The sequence below is a fragment of the Anolis sagrei genome, chromosome 4 (genome assembly GCF_037176765.1).
Source record: "Anolis sagrei isolate rAnoSag1 chromosome 4, rAnoSag1.mat, whole genome shotgun sequence".
Classification (NCBI taxonomy): Eukaryota; Metazoa; Chordata; class Lepidosauria; order Squamata; family Dactyloidae; genus Anolis; species Anolis sagrei.
In genome coordinates, this window is record NC_090024.1 from 133,235,607 (window position 1) to 133,255,669 (window position 20,063).

At 38.0% G+C, this 20,063-nt stretch overlaps 1 protein-coding gene across 1 annotated transcript in view; it reads right to left on the reverse strand.

The window, feature by feature from the left end:
• Window positions 1-3,049: 3,049 nt before the first annotated feature.
• DZANK1 (double zinc ribbon and ankyrin repeat domains 1) overlaps window positions 3,050-20,063 on the reverse strand; it is a 38,621-nt gene continuing 21,607 nt past the window's right edge. Inside the window, exons 12-19 of the mRNA XM_060774276.2 lie at window positions 19,342-19,445; window positions 18,676-18,750; window positions 16,361-16,421; window positions 14,710-14,804; window positions 9,936-10,016; window positions 7,384-7,511; window positions 6,457-6,531; window positions 3,050-6,288 (exon numbers count right to left, since the gene is read on the reverse strand). Of these exons, the coding sequence (XP_060630259.2) occupies window positions 6,132-6,288; window positions 6,457-6,531; window positions 7,384-7,511; window positions 9,936-10,016; window positions 14,710-14,804; window positions 16,361-16,421; window positions 18,676-18,750; window positions 19,342-19,445 (776 nt within the window). The 3' untranslated portion in view covers window positions 3,050-6,131. The remainder of the gene's footprint in view (window positions 6,289-6,456; window positions 6,532-7,383; window positions 7,512-9,935; window positions 10,017-14,709; window positions 14,805-16,360; window positions 16,422-18,675; window positions 18,751-19,341; window positions 19,446-20,063) is intronic.

Genomic DNA, 20,063 nt, shown 5'->3' on the forward strand with positions numbered 1-20,063 from the left:
TTAAGGTCTCTTAAAATATGCCTATCCAATCGCCAAGTAAGAGTCCATCTCCTTGAGGCAATGTATTTTACTGTCAGATAATTCTGATGATACATTTTAGGTAGATTTTCCTAAGATACAAATGGAAACAATTGTTTATTGTAAGATGAAGTGCATCCCTTTTGAAAAGAACAGTACAATTAGTACATTTGGCCAGTACGATTATTGGATTTCCCTTCTTTTCTTTGTTCCACTTTGAAAAATTCTTGTATCAATCATTATAGGTGCTGCAAGTTTTATTACATAGAAGCGTATTGAGTTGCTGTGGGTTTTCCAGGCTGTACGGCCATGTTCCAGAAGATTTTCTCCTGACTTTTCACCCACATCTATGGCAAACATCCTCAGAGATTGTGAGGTATATTGGAAAATAAACGAGGTTTATATATCTGTGGAAGGTCCAGGGTGGGAGAAAGAACTCTTGTCTGTTGGAGGCAAGTGTTAATGTTGCAGTTAATCACCTTGATTAGCATTGCAAAGCCCTGCAGGTCCAAGGCCTCTCTTGCTTAGTTTCCAACAGACCTCACCATCTCTGAAGATGCCTGCCATAGATGTGGGCAAAACGGTCAGGAGAGAATGCTTTTGGAACACGGCCATACAGCTCAGAAAACTCACAACATCCCAGTGATTCCGGCCATGAAAGCCTTCGACAACACATAGAAGCATATTACTTATTCCTCAAAATTCACTTGTTTTATTTTATTTTAAAAAAAATACACAGTAGAGATGTGCAAATTCATAGCAACTGAAAAGAGTACCACGACATTTGTATGGCCCTTAAGGTACTAATTTTAAAGGCTTTCTATAGTCAGTTGTACTTGAAAATCTTGTGAAATTTTACCTGTTTAAAGACTGCACCTCTCAGAATTTTAGATAATACTGATATGCTATCTTGGGTTTTGAAGCAGAGTATCACATTTTTCTCTTCATTAGTAGAGGTGAAGTAAAGGTAAAGATTTCGCCTTACATTAAGTCCATTCATGTCCAAATCTGGGGATTGGTGCTCATCTCCATTTCTAAGCCGAAGAGCCAGCGTTGTCCATAGACACCTCCAAGGTCATGTGGCCAGCATGACTGCATGGAGCACCGTTACCGCCGGAGCTGTACCTATTGACCTACTCACATTTGCATGTTTTAAAACTGCTAGGTTGGCAGAATCTGGGGCTAACAGTGGGAGCTCACACCGCTCCCAGGATTCAAACCAATGACCTTTCAATCAGCAAGTTCAGCAGCTCAGCGATTTAACCCATTGCACCACCGGGGGCAAAGGTGGTGAAGTTTTTTTTATTGTTAAAGAGAAATAAGGAATCCTTATTGAGCCCCAGGAAATCTATGGGCTCTCACTTTCTTCATATGCAGCAGGCAGATCCCATTAAGTTGATGGGCACTTGCTTTTACCCTACACGCAACAGAAAATAGAGTGTCACCCCTTACGCTCCCTTATTTGGAAATCCACTGTTATTTATGTCAATTACAATCCATCTTTGCAAGTTGATGGGCCTTTTCAATGTTCTCATGGCATTATTCTCCGCTGTCATCAGTACCACATCTATATCTATTAATACCATGCCCACAAGGCAATACCATCCTCAACGCCTCTTAATACTGGTCCAGGAGACTGCATTCCCATACCAGACAACGAAGATTTGGAGGAGAAATAAGCCTCATAACAATGAGTCTGAACCAAACAAAGAAAGAAGAAATGATTGTTCGTACAGGTGGCAGTCGCTCCAGTCCTGTTGGTTTCATTGTTACTTTCCTCCAAACTTTACACTCCGATCTCACCAAGAATTCAGGAAAGGTTGTACGATACCCAAGTCATTGGTTCTGTTTTGGAGGGAGAGGTTCAGGAAAAGTTGCTTCATGGAGAATTCTAGCGTTAGCTATCAAATGAGGTCTCTGAGGACTTGAGTTCCTTCATACTTATTATACTTTCTGGAAGAAAACGGTGTTATAACTCCAGCCTGTCAAGTTTGTCACAAGTGCTGATACCATTCACAATTTCTAGGACTGAGTGAATGTTCTTGCTCAAAAGCTCATTTGAGCCATTTCTCAGCGCCAGCAAGAATTCCACAAAAAGATCACTATTCTGTGAGTGTTGTCAGCCGTTTCAGCACCCATGTTGAACTGGCCCTGGTTGTACTGCCAATGGCTACCTTGTTGCTTGCTCCTGGCTACTGTATCAATCCCATTGCAGTTGGCACCAATCCCCACTGCTGCTCCCAATACCTCTTGATCACTTGTGGAACAGCAACCACCCCCTTTCATATTGTTATTAAAAGAAAACGGTAAAAGCCCCTATGGAGCATTTGTGGCTCTATCTATCTATCTATCTATCTATCTATCTATCTTGGTAGAAGGAGTAGAGCTTTTCATGATCTTGTGGTGGGGGGTCAGGTGCTAATGTAGCCCTCAGCCTTCCAGTTAGGCAGCCTTGTTCTAGCCAAATGTACCAATTTTGTATTTGCTGCCAAAATTAGATGCTGGAAAGGAGTATTGAGATGACCTATGTTGTAGGCTAGAATTTCTTTCCACTCTAGAATTTGTTCTTTTCCTGGAATTCATAGTGAATGACCCTGGGCAGAGTCAGCTTGTTGTCTCCCACACTGCAATTATTTTGATTTGGCAGGGACATACTCGATTAATCCCTGTCACTCTACTGTTCAAATGGCATTTTAAATGGCCACATTTCTTTCATTTGCCCTCATTATTCTCAACTTACTTCAATTGCTGCACACTGAAATTAAAGTGCAAAATATTTGTTGCTCAGTTAACTCAGTCAGCAGGAGGGAGAGGAGGAGAGGGCCACATCTTGCCCTTCTCAGTATAGTTAGCCACACGCAAACTGCTGCAGGCGTTCCTAGCTTTTGTGCTCTTCCTCATTAATAACTTTTGCCACGTTGGGTACACTCTAATGTTGCTTGGCTACATGTGTTTTCATCTGTGACTCTGCCCCAACCTCAAAGGAAATCCAAATTTAATAATCACAACAAATAAAGTGAAACAATGCACATTTCCTCAATTTGTGCAATTTATTTACATCAGCCATAAATAAGGATAATGGGAGCTATTTTCCATTACATCTGGAGTATACTAGCTTGGGCAGAGGAGCAATCCAATAAGCTATGAATTTTCTTGACATTAACATTCCTAGGCCAATGCTCCTTTTCAGTTAAACCAAACTCTCCTGCCTCCCTTCAGTTTTAAAATTCTTGACTTGACAAGATTTTAGTTTCTTCATGTCTACATTTTATCTAGTCAAACTTTCCAATCTATTGTTATTTATTTATTTTGTCTTAATTTCATTACTTCACTTTGTTAAAATAGGTGAGATTGTCATCAAGGCTACAGAGATGACAAACATAAGAGAAAAGAAAAAAAGGTTGAATGAGATCAGAGATATGAAGGGAAATTATTTTTCAATAAAGGATTGTTGTTTAACAAGCTGGTGTGAGGCCAATGAATACACTGATAATTTTTTCCATTAACAAAGCTCCCTAGACCCTGTGCTACTAGTCATCTATTGAAGGGGCTCCTGTTTTCCAATTTCTTGCCATTTCTATCCTGGTGGCTCCGATTAGAAAACATAGCAATGATTTATGTTACAGTTCCTTATTCTCATCAGAAATATTAACAATAGAACATAGCAAAGTACAATTGCTCATTTAATAATGTCTGTGATAACAGAAATTGCTTTCACCCAGAATGTGTTTCTCTTCATGCAGGAAAACCATGAAAAGGGGAAGTGAAACATAAAATAAAGCAGGAAATAAATATATTAAAGACTTATCTTGGCCTGGCTGTTACCTTAATTTTGGAAGCTCTAGTTCTCCAGAAAGGGGACACTGCTTTTAAAAAGGTGGTCAAAAATGGCTGATGTGTGTTTTTAAAAAGGCACATGAATCTGCAGCTCCAGTACTACTACTACTACTACTACTAATAATAATAATAATAATAATAATAATAATAATAATGCTTCTATGTCATCTTCAGTGTTTGCTCACACTGCAGTTTTATGGGTAAAATATATGATGAAAGATACAGAATTCGAAGAGCAAGCATTACATAAAGTCTTAAAGAATAAGAAGAGTCTTAGAATTTGTGGCTGATGAGGGTTACAATGCAATGCTTAACAGCATGATGCAGCATACGTGCAAACAATAGGAAGGTTCTCTTTGGATGAAACATTGGAAAGCTGATCATATACCACAAAATAACTTGCATTTGCCCCATTTAGGACAAATAACTGGAAAAGAGTTGAATAGAGGGGAGAGAAAAGAAATGTGTTACATTCAGATAAAGATATTTGAGAGAAAAACATTTCAAAGAAATTACAATTCATATTCTTTTTGTGGAGGAAGAAGTAGCAGCAGACAAGCAAAATATATATATTTTTAAAAATCATGGTTTAAAATGAGAAATTAATTTAGAAGACAGGGACAGTATTCCAGATCTCTAAAAATAGAAGAGAAAATGTTGGTGCATTTCCAGGCTTAGTGATTAAGGGGGAGAACACAAGGAAACTAGGAAAATTGGGTTTATATATCTGTGGAAAGTCCAGGGTAGGAGAAAGAACTCTTGTCTGTTGGAGCTAAATGTGAATGTTTCAATTGGCCACCTTGATTAGCATTTGATGGCCTGACAGTTTTTAGGTGTGGCTTGTTACTGCGTGGGGGAATCCTTTGTTGAGAGGTCATTAGCTATCCCTGATTGTTTCTTGTCTGGAGTTCCCCCGTGTTTGAGTGTTATAATTATAATTTACTGTTATAATTTTAGAGTTTTTTTTAATACTAGTAGCCAGTATTAAATGAGTCAGACATTTCAAGGCTAGCAAAAATACAGTCTGCATACTTAATTATATTGTCCAGAGTAAAGGGCCTACTGGGGTTGTTTTCAGGAGAACTTTGTGTGTTCCTGCATGACAGAATTGGGCTGGACTGGATGGCCCTTGTGGACTCTTCCACCTATGATTCTATTAAACTTACAATATCTGAGGGAGTGGGTACTTAACATTTGAGGGTTTATAACTTTATAAAAACTAAATTGAAAGAGGGGTCTTCAATTTAACTGAAAGGAAGCGACTGGGGAAAGAGAAACGTGTACTTGGGGATGGATTGTTCTTAATTACCCCTAAGAATGAATCTATGTGATTAGTACCAGCTTCTCATTTTCTAATAAAAAATTATTCCTACACTACCTGTTGCTTAAAACCGATTTTATTTCAGTTTGGTTTGGAGACAAATGTACATTTACGTTTGCTAGAAGATTCCAATGGTAGGTTATATAGAATTTAATCTTGTAAGATAAAAGCAGGGAAATAAAAAAACTTAAATGATGCTATGAGAGCTAGCATAGTGTAATGATTTGAATGTTGGACTAAGACTGAATAAAATTAAATGTTGGACCAAGACTGAATAAAATTCCTCATTTTCTGCTTTGAACTGGAATATATGGCAGTGTGGACTCAGATAACCCAATTCAAAGCAGATATTGTGGGATTTTCCTGCCTTGATATTCTGGGTTATATGGTTATGTGGAAGGATTCTAGGACTGTCAAGAGACCAGGTTTCAAATCTTCACTCAGCCATATAAATCCACTGAGTGAAATTGGGTTAGTCACACTTTCTCAACCTTAATGGCAGGCCATGGCAAACCTCCTCTCAATAAATCTTGCCAAGAAAATCCAAATTACAAAAAATAATAGTAGTAGTGCTATGGAGCAATGTTGACATAAATGACTAAACTATAGTAAGAAACTCTGAGTCATGTTAAGTGTGTATATAAGGAATGGAAAATGATTATGCGTTGTAGCAGATGCTGTAAATTGCACACAGCACCACCATCTTGAGCTTGAATCAGTTGTGAATTCAGAGTCAGCTTTCAGAGCAAAATACACAAAGATATCTAGTGGGCTACACTCCAAACATCAGCAAGAGAAGGAATTACAATCAAAATATCATCTTTAAAGTTAAATGATACTGCATGAACCTTGCCACGAGCAAAGTCTTATGCATAATTAATGTTAGAAGCCATATAAATCAAAAAGAAAACTTCTATAAATTTGGTCTTCCAAAACAAAATGGATGCTGGAACTATTAATTAGCAGTTACTTTTGGATGGGTAGGTTTGTTCAGCTTCCTATATTTTAGCTTACTATCAAATAAGGAAATTATTTTGTCATTTCCACTCTTCAGTGCCAAATCATAGGCTGACAACCCGCTGGCATTCTTCTTTGTAACATCTGCATTGCATCTGTGGAAAAAACATCTGTTTAAGAAAAAGTTCTGGCTGATAGATCTATGGGAAAGATAGGTACCCAAGGCCAGAATGCCTAATTTGAATGTGTGAACGTTACATTTCATGTTTGATCTCAATGCCCCTCCAAATCAAGGCCCTTTCCACAGATTTATTCCAACGTACCCTAACAAAGCTTCAGTGCATTTCCACCCATTCATTCCAAGCAAGACTGCTTCATGAAGAGCGGTGTTGTTATGTCTGTGTGAAGTAAAAGGGAAGAAAGAAAACAATACATTATAAACAGAAGCCATTTGTTGTAATTCAAGAGTAAAGAGAAAAGTCTACTTATAGGGAATAACAATTATTTTACTAAAACACCAAATATTAACCTTTTCCAGATCTGGTACCCATCTTTTTTGAAATAAATAAAATGAGCCAGCTTTTAGTTTCTCGTCCTGTTTCTCTTCCACTTTGTTTAACTTTCTTGATCCTGAACTGAATGCCGATGTGTAAGGGACAAAAATGTCCACTGGTGAACATGCACATTTGTAAGACAAAAAACAGGATTCCAGCCAATGTGTGCCATGACAAGAATATAAGAAAGAGCTGCACATTAGCACGGGGTACTATTGAAGCAACTTGTTCAGATAGCAGTATAAGCCAGGCCTGTAGCCAGGATTTTGTTTCGGGGGTGGGGGTGGGGGGTGGGGCTGAGTTTGGTTCGGGGGGGGGGGGCTGAGTTTGGTTCGGGGGGTGGGGCTGAGTCTGAGTGAAAGAGGGTCTACCCTAGCAAACCTTTTGTATCATTACCCCAATACCCCCATGCATATGGGATATATTGAGTATAGTGATCAGATAATGATATGAATAAACATAGCAGTTTAAATAGTGCACCAATAAGGCCTTCTCGCGGACCACCATCAGAATTTTGGGGGCTTCAGCCCCCCCCCCCCCAGCTACATGCCTGAGCCTCATAGTACATGCACATGTTCAGTTTGTGAAGGAACCATGTAGATCTTTTCATACAGTATTTGTATCTCATATTTTATGCTTCATTCTGTAAATACAGATTAAGGATTATACCAGCATTAAATAGTTCAGCATACATACAGTCCTGATTGATGGTCGATGTCTGCACCTTTTGCTATAAGAACAGGAATAATTTCATGGTGATTGTTCAGGACAGCTACTGTTAAAGCCGGTTGGTCATCACTATTGGTGCAGTTGGGGTCAGCTCCCTGTGTTTAGCAGAAAATGAGACATACACTGTTTGTTTATGGGGTTTATACCTTCCTCCCAATATGGGATCAAATATGAGACCGAATGTGTAACACAATAGCCTGAATGTGAATTAAGTGGTTTATAACTATAGAATGAGAAAAACTGGCCAGGACCCAGAACCATTATACCTCCTCTTCCCCCCAAGTATCAGGTACAACAGGTATCAGCATTTGCAAGTTTATTTACTTATATCTCGCTCTTCTCACCCTGAAGAGGACTCAGGGCGGCTTGCAGATTATAGCAAAATTCAATGCCTCATTATACATACAAATAATAAACATAACATTTCAAATTAGGGGCCAAGATTTTTTAAAAAAACATCCATTTAGTATTAAATTTAAAAATTACTCCTATTTATGCCATACACTTTGCAACTTAAAGCAAAGAGAATTTGGTAAAAGGAGAAATGGCTATAGGAATAGGACCTCACTAGAAGTGGTGGCGGCGGCTTGGTATGGAGCTTATGCAAAGTTTAACACCGTTTCTCCACTGACTGACTGCTTTTTAATTTTAAGAGGCTTAAAAAAAACCCCCAACATCTCTTTGAAATGTTTCCGTTTTAAATATCCATTTTCAGTGAGAGGAATGAAAAGAGCAGGAGACTTTTCTCTGAGAAGCATCTTATAACGTATTCCACTTAGAAAAAAGTGTGCAAAAGGTCAGAACTGCCTGATGTTCTCACAAATGTCTTAAAGGCAGGGGAAAGGTGTGTTAAGGTATACAGAAAACAGTCAATTTTTGGAAGGATCAACACCAAGGTTAAGGTAGATGAATGTGTAAAGAAAGAAAGGGTCCACATGCAGGTGTGTTGCTTTGGCTAATAGATGCAACTCCTCTTGCTGCAATCAATACGGTAAAACTACAGAGGTTCGAGTATACCATTCTTTACAAACTGCTGTTGAGGGCGTTGAGCTCTGTTATTTTTCTCCTGCAGATTATTGATACAATGCTCTTTGGAAAGGACCATTTGTTTTCTAAGTAAGTTGCTGAATTAAGCTGTATTTTATTTTGAATGCTGAAGGACTATATTTTCTGTTGCATCTGGATAGAGAAGATTTTCTTCTCTGCTGAAACTGCTGTAAAGAGTAAAGGAATTTTCCTTTTGCAAAAACCTACTGCAACCCTGATGTCATTATACCTTCAAGAGCACTGCAGTTGGACTTTACATTTGGTGATATAGATTGACAGATTGTTTTCTGGTACTAAATGGAACAAGTTGGAGGGGGGGGGGGGGATTTTCTTTCAGAGAATCCTATTAAATATATTGGCAAATAACCGCAGAGAGTTACAAGAAGATTATTCTGCCACATTGAACACTTATATCAGCTAGCTCCTTTCCTTAAAACAAATAAAACAACAAAACTAAAAGAAACAACCTGTGAAACATTTGAATTAGGAGTCTCCCATGAAAGAGTTTTCACAGCTCCTTGTCTGAGAGCCTAAACACATCAAACTTTGTGATTGATGTGTTTAGCAAACAAATTAATCAGTACTCTTGTCTGATATGCTTGCTAAATAGAAACCTTTCTACTTTCTATATTCTATCTTATCAGAAGCCTCTTGTTTGAAAGATAAATAATGCATCATCAAATATGGCACAGCCACTTGTTTTTGAGCAGGGGTAGGAAAAATGGTTCCAAATGACATGGGTAAAGTGGGGTACATCTTGCAACTTTTAGTCCTCCTGGGGCATTTTAAATCAAGGAGATGCATTTTTTTCAAGCGGTAACTTGAAAGTCAGCTACTGGTTTTCTGAGACATAAAATGGCCCAAAGATGGGGGAAGTGGCTTAATAACCCCAATGCCTGCTAGGGCTTTGGCAGAAGGTAAAGATCTCCAATGTGGGCTCCCAATCTCTGCTGCTTCCAATGCTGTTTTATTTTGTTGCTGAGGTCAAAATATACATTTTACTTGAAACTGGTTTAACTTATAGTTCCATTTCTACTTGATTTTCATTTGTTTGAATGGTTACTATTTTCTTTTTCCCCTAAGAATATTTAGGAGTGGTAGTTTTGTCTTTAAACAGACCATATTCCTCCTCAAAACACTGAAATCCAATATATACATATATAAACTGGAAGCAAACCTCCAGTATTTTTTTGGTTTTTTATTTTTAAAATGTATTTTAAAAGTTTTATTTGGGTGGAATTGACTCTAGATACTCTGGATTTGCTCAGCCTTTATCTGCAGAATGGAACCTTAACATTTTTGTGAAAACTCTGGAAGAAAAAGAGAGCCAAACGGAAAAGGATAAAAAAATTAATCTGTCGCTTCCTTGGTTAAAATGGTACCATATTTTGAAGAACATGCTTTCCTATACCTTACTGAGCTTTTATGAAAAAAAAATAATATAGATTGCTAGGATGTAATTAAAACTTTACCTCATCAATTAGCTGTTCTATTAAAAAGAGTTCTCCATGTCCTTCTGGGCCTACTTCCTTCAATAACTGCCTTGACTCAGACTTAAAAAAAGAGAAACCAAACAGTTAATAGGGACTTTCCTGTTAATATACAGTACAGGTCAAATGTTTTCTTTTCAACCACAAAAACAAAGCTATATTTTATGTGCATATTCGTTTCTGTCAATAATGTAATTTCAAGAAATAAAAACAAAACAACCCAACTAACATTTCAGAAACACTGTGCGAACACCAAGCACAAAGTAGCAGCACACAATAACATCTTGTGGAAACTTACTAATAGAGCATGGGGTGCAGATCCAAAATTAATAAGAACATCAGCCCTGGCCTTGTCATACTCAGCTGCTGAGTATACCTGCTCTGTCTGGCATAAATCTGCCCATATGAAGCAGGTGAATATAGCACTAAATGAGACATGTAGAATAATCACAGGATGTCTCAAACCTACATCTGTTGATAGACTCTATAAGCTAGCTGGCTTTGCCTTGCTCCCCCCACCTGATATGCGATGGGAAGTTGCTGCCAATTGCGAAAGAAGATTGAACACTTATATGGCTATCAGCCTCCTCCCAGTAGGCTTAAATCAAGGAAAAGTTGCATGAGAACTACCACTCCTTTAAATGTTTCCTCCAGCAACAGTAAGAATACCCCTGTGGGCAGCAAAATCAGACAAATCCAACTGGATATACCCCCCAACCCCAATGAGGGTCCTTCTCCTTCTCAAACCAAGAATGGGCAACTTGGAAGTCCCTGAACAGACTCAGAAGTGGAGTGGGCAGATCAAAAGACAACATGGTTAAATGGCGCTACCTAGAAGAGTCCTCCACCCGTGTGACTATGGAGCAGAACAAACATCTCAGCATCTGTAAGCTTGCCTACACTGCCCTGCCTCACACACAGAGGAAGAACTGTTTAAAGCTATGGACAATGCAGTCACTGTTGCCCATTGTCTAAAACTATTTAGCTGCTTGTGATCCTATTATTTTATCCATTTTAAACTTATTTATATATGCAATGCTTTTGACACAAAATAAATAAATCTACAACCCACTGAGGCATCACAATTTATCCCAGTGCATCTTGTATTTCAGTATCTTTTTGAGTACGACTCTTCTATGTATGCAAATCAAAGAGTTTTCTTTTTCCTGAAATGGAATTATGAACCAGCTATATGATGATAAATATTCCAACTTGTTGCTAATTGGCTGGTAGCATGACCTTCCTAAACATGAATTATTTTGTTTCCTCCTGGTCAGAAAGTTGGTGCAATCCTCAGTGTCAATTTCTAGTTGGAAGAGTACAAACTAAAATGTGAATACTTGGCAACATTTTGTACAAAATGTAGTTCTCAATTTCATGTCTTCCTTTATATTTCCTTAATCTATTATAAAATCTCTCAAGAAGTTCGTATAGACTTTCCCTCAAGTGAAGACTGTATGCAAATAGTCCTCCCAAGACATTTTGATTCATGATCCAGAAAAAGTACACTTATTCCAGATAAAGTTCTAGATCAGATCAGGTGCTTCCAGACAGAAGGCACCTACAGCTCTCAGTTAAATGGCTCTGTGCATTCTTTCAGACTTAGATGGTATCTTCTGGTTTAAAAAGAGAAAAAGAAATGCAGAAGAAATAGTGATAAAATTTAATTTGGCTACAGTTTCAACATCACAAAATTGTCTACAAATGAGGAAGTAGAATGACCACAAAGCAAAAAAACAAAAAAACAAAAACAAAACAAAACAAAAAAACAAACAAAAACCCAATAAAACCAATAAAACAAAATACAAAGTCCTCCTCTAGAGGCATTCTAGCTGCTAGCCCCTACTTGATGATACCTTGAATTTCTTCAACAGCTGTTGACGTAGCCCTCTCTCTTGCCTTCTCTGAGTCAATGGTACCATCTGAGTATAATACTGTATATTAGCTGGGACATAACTGTGTTCAATAACTGTGATCCATCCTGACAAAAATACATTGGGGAGGCAAGGACTAATGTAGGAGGACACTGAGAATATTGCCAAATCTTCCACAACAACACTCAGATAATCAACATCTCGTTCAAAAAATGCAGTTAAAGCCTTACCATCAGGAAGTTTTTTTCCTAATGTTATAGACAATAGATTCTAATGTTGAGAAGACAAAAATGATAAACGCAATGAGATCAATATGCCAGAGTGCTTAGCATTTTTTCCTTAAGCACTGACTGGCCAGCTAGGTGACTGTCTCCTGAAAATGACATTAAGAAAAAATCCATCCAATTTAGCCTAATTCTGAGCATATCACAATCCAAGTTCTGTGAACACTGACATTTTTATTATCATGCCTACAGCCAAACAATAAATCTGTCCCTTTAAGTAAGTAAACATCATTTCCAAAAGCAATAAATGTAAATTAAAGTCGGTGGAAGACATTGTAGAGCAAAAAGAACAAAAAGAAGAAGTAAGGGGAAAATGTTAAATTAGCTCAGGGATTTAAAGTAAGACAGCCACTTGTAACATATCCCAATAATCAAGTATTGATGGTAAAAGAATAAAGCAGAATATTTATTGAAATATTACATCAACTGAAAGGAAAAAAGGACACTTGGGATTTTTTAGAAGTCCAAAGTGATAAAGTATAGTTGTAATGAAAGTAGAAGAACCACCACTTTGAGTCCCACCCATTGGAGAAAAGCAGGATAAAAAGAAATAAATAATAACGTGGATCCATATTTGGTTGAAAAATCGTACCCAGTGTGCTATCATTAATGTGTCAAACTTAATCTAGTCTTGAGTGGAGTGTCATGAGACTTGTCCCTCATCACCTGCTGCTCAATACATGTTTAATAAGTGACTTGGATGGGGGCATAGAAGGGATGTTAATTATGTTTTCAGATGACACAAAATCGACAAATTGCAAACTACATGCATCTCGTGGGACACACAAACAGTTACAGGACAAGCCTCAAGTGATATCCCAGCACAGAAATCTGCCACAGAAGAGATCTCTAGAGTTGAACATCCAAGCTCTCTTTAAAAAATTCCAGTGAAAGAGGGTATATCACCTTACAAAGGAATCCGTTCGAGTATTGAATGGCTCTTATAAATAAATTCTAATATTTAGGCAGAATTTCTTTTCTTGTCATTTAAACCCATTGATTTAGTTCCTACACACTAGAAGAGATTAAGCTTCAAATGTTTTCACCTACATCCAATTGATTATTGATAGCAGTAATGAAATGTTTCAGTAATGAAATCATTGGGGGGTTTTTTGGGGGGAGGGGGAGATGGAAAGGAGAAAGAGAGTTGAGCATCATCAGCATATTGATAATATTAAATCCCAAATGCCACATAACATCTCAGAGCAATTTCATACAGATGTTAAACATAACGGAGAAAGAAAGAAAGAAAGAAAGAAGGAAGCTAGGCATGACGACCATAACAAACAGTCATGGTACCAAACAGGAGTCTTCTAGCACCATATTTTGGGTCTGCCCCTCCAAAAAAATCCGAAGCCCCACAAAACAGTGCACCCAAGACTCTTGCAGGGATAAGTCCCACAAGGTCAATGATATCCAAAACTACTGGGAAGTCTAGAAGAGCAGGGATACACTTCTATCCAGTTCCTAGTATTGGTCATGTACTAAAGTGACCTAAGCTGTCTTTACAGTGAGACCTGAAGCCAATTTCAAATAGATCAAAATAATCTGTTTCACCAAAGAACTGGGAGCCACCTCTAAAATAGTGGTTCTCAACCTGTGGGTCCCCAGGTGTTTTGGCCTACAACTCCCAGAAATCCCAGCCAGTTTACCAGTTGTTAAGATTTCTGGGAGTTGGAGGCCAAAACATCTGGGGACCCACAGGGTGAGAACCATGGCTCTAGAACATTATTAAATAAAGGCACATTGAAGTCATGTTTATACCATTCTAGTATTTTGGGGTTCAGGGAGGGCTTTTTTCTGTAGGTACTTCAACCACAGCTTCCTTTATAAAGAGGATGCAAAGCTGCTTTGCCTTTACTTGCTTGGTAAGATTCCAAAGGATTCTGTCTACATCTTCATTCTGCTTAAACTAGAACATATTCAATAACACAGAAGTCAAAGTTTCATCCACTGGACCTTTATCAACTATAGAGTACAAATCAGAGCTTCAACAAACGGGGTGTACCAACTACAGATCTATCTACCTTGCTTCAAAACAATACAAGATCAAAGACCCCCCCGGAGATAGGGCTGTCTCAGCAATGTATTCCTGTTCAACTGGAGAAGTTCTGTAGTACAGATATTCCCTTCATTCCCACTCATCACCAGGTAATGACAAGGCCAGGCACATGTTCATGCCCCATAGTGCAAAGACAGCCATGATTTATTCCTCTCCTGGATCTTTCTAGAGGTCAGTATCAGAAGTTTTGTTGCATCCAGACTGTTAACTCTCCATGATGGCTGAGTGAGGTATTCACAACTTGAAACAAGCTAGAACTGATTCCATCCTCAATTATCCAAGAAAGTATTTGAATCAATTTTTTTATTATCTAAGGCTACTTGTGTGAAAGATAGCAAAGGTGTCTTTAAATCTGTCCTCGTTTCTGCCCACCCTTGGAATGCGATATATATATATAATATACATAGCATCCCTACTTCGTGGATTTTCACATTTCAAGGGTGGTCCTGGAACGTAACACCCACGATAAATGAGGGAACACTGTATTGCAGCACATCTCCATAGGAGTAACCCTCAAATTAAAACCATATACATACATTAAGCATATTTTCTTTTTCTAGAGATGTTCTTGTTTCTGTTATCTTTTTGCTGTTTTTGTTGAAGCTTGATATTCTCTGACTCACTTCACTTGCTAAAACAGAGAACACAGTGTTGAAATGCGATATCAATAGCACAGCATGGCAGCATAGGAGTGATGCATGATATACTGACATCCTTGATTAAGAAAAAATTATTAAAACAAATAATTTTATATTATCTAGGTTTTCCTAGATTCAGAAAAAATTCCATATGCTGTCACTCAGAAAACATTCTATTTGTTGCACCTTAGCACTGGAACACCCTTTCACTCAGCAACACACCAGAGTCCAGTGATCCAATATAAGAATGTTTATTAAAGAAAGAATATTAAAAGGGGAAAAGAGACAAATCCACCAAAGTCAGTACAGATATAAAATGCAATTCTCAAAAGAAGCTAGCATTCAGTAGCAGTAATCCAAAAATGCCAGGATAAAATACAAAGCCAAGGAATCCCAAAAACACACAATTAATCCAAAGGTATATCCATGAACATGAAAACAGGAACTTCTCCAAAGTAAATAATCCAAAAAACATAGGCATAAAACAGGAAAATGAAACAGAAATCTTGACAATACAGTAACCATGAAATTGGAATCACAAACAGGAGACTGATATCCTATAGCAACATTGTCAGCATCTGGACTTTAAGGTCTTATCTTGGATTCTCTGAGAATATCTAGTTTGCTGGCTTTTTACACCCTGCATTCTCAGGTCTAATCTATTATCCCTGGAAAACTCCCCATCTTCTGAAGGCCTGTTCTCAAGGGAACTGGAACTGTCACTTTCCCTCACTGCCTGAGAACGAGCTGAAGAATCCAAAACATCAGCCTTGACTGCCTGCAATTCTATATGATCACTCACAGACTCCTCACTTTGAAACCCACCATCCCCTACATCCTCTGAACATTCAGAAATATCCTCTGATGCTTGCCAGATGACAACGCTATTTATATTTTAGGTTGAACTGCAGGATTTGCTTTTTTAAAAGAAAGAAAGAAAAATGAATAGATGATGGATGAGTGACTTTCTGAATCCTTGTGCTTTCTGACTTATTGTTGACCTAATTGTTGTATTTTTATGTTCAAGAATAACTTTTGAGATCCTGCATCAGAGGCTATGACTTTACAAAGATGCATCTAGATCCTTGACATGATATGCAAACCCTCTAGTAAATTGTAACAACGTATATTGGGGCATCCAGTATAGCCTTCTATGGCACTATGGTGTTCATTGTGTAACAGGCACATTGCTGGTTCAACATGAATAATGGTTTTAATGAATACCGACATGGTACATTGTTGCAATTCGCCTTTACATATTTGCCAGTCAATTTGCAATGACATACATATCTAATGAGGCACCAGCCAATATTTTGAAAATAATGTGGTATTGAAACAGTATTTCCAAAAGCAGCTATTATTTCCTCCTTTCTTCTTGCCAAGTATTCTATTCAATGCCTGCTTTACCATTAGACAACTTTTCCAGGAGTATTTTACTGTCAGAATTAGCAACTTGAACTCTATATGAGCCAACGTTCCCTCTCATCAAATCACCAGAACACAAGAGCATTCATCTGAACTGGCTTGATTTTCATTTAATTCCTTCTACCTGCTTTGATGGTGCTCAGATCATACTCATCAAATGGCATGGGTTTGATAGTCAAAATATCCTGGAGAATGAAAAACAAAGGATTATTTATTATATGACAGCTTAAGTTGATATAAAAATATCATTGTAAAAACTAGTTTCAAAATTCTATTATAGGAAGCCATGTGACTTATCAATGCTTTTCAATTTGATGATTAGTACAGGCAGACAAGTATTCCTAAAATAAACATTTCACGTTATCCATTTTTCTTAGGGCAATTTGTATGTACTTCATGTATCATCTCCCTTTTCCTAGATCAGCATTTCTCAACGTGGGGTCTGGACCTCTGTGGGGTCACGAGGGGGGTGTCAGAGGGGTCGCCAAAGACCATAAGAAAACACAGTATTTTCTGTTGGTCATTGGAGTTCTGTGTGGGAAGTTTGGCCCAATTCTATTGTTGGTGGGTTTCAGAATGCTCTTTGATTGTAGGTGAACTATAAATCCCAGAAATGACAATCCCCAAATGTTATTTTCCGCAAACTCCACCAGTGTCCACATTTGGGCATACTGAGTATTCGTGCCAAGTTCGGTCCAGATCCATTCTAGCTTGAGTCTCTGGATATAGATGAACTACAACTCCAAAACTCAAGGTCAATGCCCACCAAATCCTTCCAGTATTTTCTGTTGGTCATGAGAGTTCTGTGTGCCAAGATTTGTTCAATTCCATCATTGGTGGAGTTCAAAATGCTCTTTGGTTGTAGATGAACTATATATCCCAACATACTACAACTCCCAAATGACTAAATCAACCCCCCCCCCCCCCCCCAACACCACCGGTATTCAAATTTGGGCATATCGGGTACTTGTGCCAAATTTGGTCCATTGAATGAAAATACATCCTGCATATCAGATATTTACATGACGACTCATAACAGTAGCAAACTTATAGTTCTGAAGTAGCAACGAAAATAATGTTATGGTTGGGGGTCAACACAACATATGGGAACTGTATTAAGGGGTCGCGGCACTAAGAAGGTTGAGAAACACTGTCCTAGATGATCTGCTTCCCCCTGCTGCTCAGCACTGGGAATAGCTTAGGAACATGCAGATTTTCAGCACAAATCAGCTCCTGGGAGGAAGGGGTTGAAAATGGGATCTCAATGAGGGGTGTGTGTATGTGTATTTTCTCCTTTATTTTTAGACTAGAGATGCATGTGGGTAGAGATAATTGGTTCCAGCCACATTAACTCCTCACGGACCACACTAAATTAGGAAACGTTTTACTCTTTTTATCACATTGCTACTTCCCTCATGCCCTAGAATTATGCAAAACATGAATTAAATCTTTTACTTCTATTTTCCGTGAGATGCATCAATTTTTTTGGTAGTGTGAGTCAAAACATTTGGATTTTAAATTGATTTCTTGTCAGTCTCCTAGCCATATGAACCAAGGAGTGCTATATATTCCTTTCAATCATATTTCAATATCATTTATGGGGGTAAGAGACTGGCGCTTCCTTAACATAGTCACTTTCTCTCTTAGCTCTTCAGCTCCTTCATGTTTTTCTTCACATCAAGTATTTGCAGAACTGGGGTTTACCTCTGACAGGAGATGGAAAACATCAAATCTGGTAGCTAGTTAAGTCATTAAGGCATTATTTTGTGCCCAATTCACTTTATAAGGAAAGCATAAGTGACTGAATTCATATTTTAATTATGAAAAAGGAGGGCATTTCGCTAAGTTGTCTATCTTAGGTCCCTTCCAGACAGGCTCTATCTGATCCCAGGTTGTCTGCTTTAAACTGGATTATATGAGTCTGCACTGCCAGATTATTTGGGATAAACAGAAAAACTGGGATCAGATCCTGGGATATAGGGCCTGTCTGGAAGAGCCCTTAGATAGTAATTTAGCCCCACCCCTCTCATTTAAAAAATAATTAAAATAGTTGTTAACCCTTAAGCCTGATTAGTCTGCCATTAACTAATTTGAACTATCAGTGCCCCCAGTGGCGCAGTGGGTTAAACCCCTGTGCCAGCAGGACTGAAGACCAACAGGTCGAAAGGTTTGAATCCGGGGAGAAGCGGATGAGCTCCCTCTATCAGCTCCAGCTCCTCATGCGGCGACATGAGAGAAGCCTCCCACAAGGATGATAAAACATCAAATCATCCGGGTGTCCCCTTGGCAACGTCCTGCAGACGGCCAATTCTCTCACACCAAAAGCGACTTGCAGTTTCTCAAGTCGCTCCTGACATGACCAAAAAAAAAAGAACTATTGGGAGCTCATCACAAAACTACAGCTTTATCATGTTTTGCAGTGCAGATTTACAAACTGACCTTATTTCCAGCAAGTGCATAATTTATCTGGAGGCTAACTTGATAATCATCCTTGTGAACTGTAGCAGAAATAAGCTGTAGAAGAAAAAACAAGTTAGCTTTTCATTTCTTTTTATTCAAAATAATAATAATAATAATAATAATAATAATAATAATAATAATACTTTATTTCTAGACTGCCCTCTCTCCCCGAAGGGACTCAGGGCAGTTTATACATACAAAAAGGCAAGCACTTAATGCTTCAGGTAAGTACAAACTTATCAAAATAATGCACAATAATGCACAGTAATAGCAGTGAGCTTATTTAAGCATTGTGATGAAAAATAAAGCAAAGCAATCCAATAAGACATAGTTAATTAAAACATAAGTAAATATTACAACAAATACCATAAAAGCAATTTAATATACAATTACATTAAAAATGGCTGGTGCCAGTGTTCATTTGAAATGTAACGTGGCAGCCATGTAGTACAAGTTGAATTGTCAATCTTTTTATGTGAAGACTATAATATATATTTTCAGTTCTACCCACACCAACTAATAGTATCATCTCTAATCACCCAGTCAAGATCGTGCCATCTTTCACCTTAAATATTAATCCCATATCTATTTTTATCCTAGATCAGTATCATAAAAGTCAAGCTAGATACCTGCTTCAGAACTCACCTTCCCCATTTGAGGCTCTCCAACCGATGTCCTGAACTCCAGGTTATTCTGTGCATAGCTTCTGAGGTGTGCACAGACATGATCGAGTTGCTTCCTCCAATAACCTGTAAAAAGGAAATCAAAATGAGAAGAAAGATTATTTAACAGACTAGTTTAATAGAATGATGCAAAACAATCCTGTTATAGGGTTGCTGTGAGTTTTCCAGGCAGTCTGGCCATGCTCCAGAAGCATCCTCTCCTGACGTTTTACCCAGATCTATGGCAGGACTCCTCAGAGGTTGTGAGGTCTGTTGGAAACTAGGCAAGTGAGGTTTATATATCTGTGGAATGTCCAGGGTGGGAGAAATAACTTTTGTCTGCTTGAGGCAAGTATGAATTTTACAATTGGTCACCTTGATTAGCATTTAATGACCTTGTAGCTTCAAAGCCTGGCTGATTGCTGACTGGGGGATCTTTTTTCAGGAGGTGATAGCTGGCCCTGACTGATACTTTTCTGGATTTCCCCTGGTTTTTTTTTTTAATGTTGCTCTTTATTCACTATCCTGATTTTAGAGTTTTTTAAAAAATGACCTTGAATGGAAAGTCATAAAGAAAGTTCAATGGCTTAGTACACTGATTTACAGACATTCAAAAGTTCCACAACAAGGATGACAAAACTGACAAATTAAATAAATTAAAACCCCATCGTTAGTTTTTGGATGATATATTTCTAAATAAAGAAA